The 3,064-nt window shown below is 47.2% G+C and overlaps 1 protein-coding gene across 1 annotated transcript; it reads right to left on the reverse strand.

Annotated features, from left to right (window-relative positions):
• Positions 1–282: 282 nt before the first annotated feature.
• LOC129148069 (mitochondrial import receptor subunit TOM7 homolog) lies at positions 283–710 on the reverse strand. Its single transcript, XM_054712451.1, has one exon. The coding sequence runs from the start codon at positions 663–665 to the stop codon at positions 498–500; it is 168 nt and encodes a 55-aa protein (XP_054568426.1). The 5' UTR covers positions 666–710; the 3' UTR covers positions 283–497.
• Between the last annotated feature and the right edge of the window lie 2,354 nt (positions 711–3,064).

Here is a 3,064-nt window from a genome sequence, read left to right on the forward strand (position 1 = left end):
CCCTTGATATCTTCCAGGAGTTTTTTTTATGTATTTGGGTGCTCCTGCATTGGATGCATATATGTTTACTGGGGTTATATCCTCTTGTTGTATTGATCCCTTTAGTATTATGAAGTGGCCTTTTTTAAAATCTCTTGTTATGGCCTTCACATTGAGGTCTATTTTGTCTGATATAAGTATTGTAACCCTAGCTTTTTTCATTTCCTTTTGCCTGAAAGATATTTTTTCATCCCTTCTGAGGTGGGTCTCTTGTAGACAGCATATATATGGATCATGTTTTCTTTTTTTTTGTTAAAAAACATTTATTTTGATACAGTCTACCATAAATAAGTCAGTAGAGGTTCCACTCTGCCACAGATGCATCTGAGAAGAGCCCTGTGCCATTCCATTGGTGAACGTGTGAACGATGTCCCATCTCTTATGCCTGCCAGAGGGCACACCTTCCATGTTGTTACTGTCCATTGATTGCTTCCAAATCCAGATGACCAAACAGTCCTTTATCCCCAAAGTAAGCTCAAAACAGTTGGTTCAGGCATTCCAGGATCTGCACCCCTCTTAAGTCCCAGGTAAATCACGAGAGGGATAAAGCCCCAGCGGATGGCAAACTGGCCGCCCTTGAAGAGCTGCTGCAGCCTCTGCTTGGCCTCTTTGCTCAGCTTCACCATGGTGACGGCCCGGGCGGCGCGGCGAGCACCCACGACCGCGGCGGCGTCCTCTGGATCATGTTTTCTTATCCACTCAAACACTCAATGTCTTTTGATTGGAGCACTTAGTCTGTTTACGTTTAAAGTTATTATTGAAAGGTACTTGTTTGTAGCCATTTTTATTTTTTGTGCCTGTGTTACTTTTTACCTTTTTATTTCTTCCTTTTACACCAGTCCCTTTAGCATTTCTTACATTTCTGGCTTGGTATTGATAAACTCTCTTAGCCTTTTTTTTTGTCTGTGAAGCTCCTGATTTCCCCTTCAATTTTGAATGATAACCTTGCTGGATAGAGTATTCATGAATTCAGTCCCTTGCTTTGCATCACTTTGTAAATTTCCTTCCATTCTTTTCTGGCCTGGTGTGTTTCTGTTGAGAAATTATTTGATAATCTAATGGGAGATACCTTATACATAACTTTCTGTCTTTCTCTTGCAGCCTTTAAGATTCTCTCTTTGTCCTAAACATTTGCCATCGTAATTATGATGTGTCTTGGTGTGGGTCTTTTCAGGTTCATCTTGTTTTGACTTTCTGTGCTTGTGTGACTTTTTTCTTCCCCACATCAGGGAAGTTTTCTGACATTATTTCTTCAAATAGGTTTTCTAACCCGTGTTCCTCTTCATGTTTTTCTGGCACCCCTATTATTCATATGTTGCTTCGTTTCATGTTGTCCCATAGCTCCCTTAGGTTCTCCTCCTGTCTTTTAATTTTTTTCTCTGTTTGCAGTTAAGTTTGGGTGTGTTTTGCTTCCCTGTCTTCTAATTCGCTAATTTGGTCCTCTGCTTCTAGTCTACTGTTGAAACTTTCCATGGTGTTTTTCATTGCAATGATATCACTCTTCCTTTCTTCTTGATTCTTACATAAGTTGTTGATTTTTTTCATCCATCCAGTTTATGAACTGTATGACCCTTATTCTGAATTCTTTTTCTGATATATTCCATGCCTCTGTTTCACTTAGTTGCTTTTCTGGTGATTCTTCCTTCTTTCCTTTGGGGGTTTCTTTGTCTACCCATTTACCGACTGATCTAGATGTCGAGTCGTGCAGGGGCTGCTCCTTGGGTGGCAGTGGCTCCTTGGGCTGCAGTGCTCCTCAGGCAGTCATGGTAGTGGCTGCTCCTCAGTTGGCAGCAGCTCGTCTGGTGGGTGCTGTTCATAGCAGTGGTGTCTCCTCTGGCTGGTGGGGGAGGCTGCTTGCACAGCTGCTGTTCCTTGGACAGGGATGGGCTGATCAAGAGGCTGTTGCTTCTTGGATCGGTCAGGCTGTGCACGGCTGCTGCTCCTCAGACAGTGCCGACTGCTCACGTGGCTGCTGCTCCTTGGATCAGGGCTGGGTGTGCACTGCTGCTGTTCCTCAGATGGGGTGGGCTGCTCGTGAGGCTGCCACTCCTTGGACAGTGTCAGGTTGCTTGCAGGGTTACTGCTTCTCATACTGGTGTGGGCTGCTTGTGCAGCTGCTGCTTTTTGGACCAGGGTGGGCTTCTCAGGCGGTTGCTGCTCCTCGAATGAGGGCAGGCTGCTCTCGGCACTGATGTTCTTCGGATGGGACAGGTTGCTCTCACAGCCGTGGCTCCTAGGACAGCTGCAGGGTGCGAGCTGTGTGCCGCTGCTGCTCCTTGGATGGGGAAGCCTGCTCGTGGGGCAGCTGCTCCTCAGACGGGAGCAGGCTGCTCACGTGTCTGGTGCTCGCATGGTTGCAGTGCTCTAGGCTAAAGTGTTGGGCTGGTCAGTGGGGAGTGCGCTTCAGGACTCACAGGAGCCTGCACCTGGTGTGGCTGGAGTCTTGTTGACCATGGAACCACAGCCAAGGTAGCAGGTCCCTGGAAGGGGTGGCTGGAGAGTACCAGGTGTTATCTGAGGGCACCCTGGGTAGAGGTGAGGCTGGGCTCCCAGTCACAGCAGCTCCCCCTTTCAAAAAGGCTAGGCCTCTGAAGATGAGCTAGCTTCTCGGTACTGTTTTCAATGGTAGAGGGGGCTGCCTAGTTAGGTGAGCCCAGTTAGCCTGCCCCCAAAGGTTCTGTGGGATCTAACTGTGCCTCACTCACACACACACTCAAACACACCCCACATGACCACACAGTCCTTTTTTGCTCCCTCACTCATGCTCTCTCCCTCACTGCTGCCTTCTTCCTGCCTCTGTAGTTGGGTCTGGGGTGTTATTGACCTGTTCGTGGTTGGAGTTTCCTCTCCAGGTGTCTGGTTATGTGGCTCACTCTCCAGCACCTTGGCCAGACAGTATAAAATTCACCTTGAAAAGACATGACACAAAGGGAACAAAGCATGAATATACTCACAACACCAATAATCCCAATATAAGTGATCCCCTGAGAAAAGGGAATTAGGGGAGAGAAAAGAGAGCAAAAAT

The sequence above is a fragment of the Eptesicus fuscus genome, chromosome 3 (assembly GCF_027574615.1).
Source record: "Eptesicus fuscus isolate TK198812 chromosome 3, DD_ASM_mEF_20220401, whole genome shotgun sequence".
In the NCBI taxonomy this organism is placed as follows: Eukaryota; Metazoa; Chordata; class Mammalia; order Chiroptera; family Vespertilionidae; genus Eptesicus; species Eptesicus fuscus.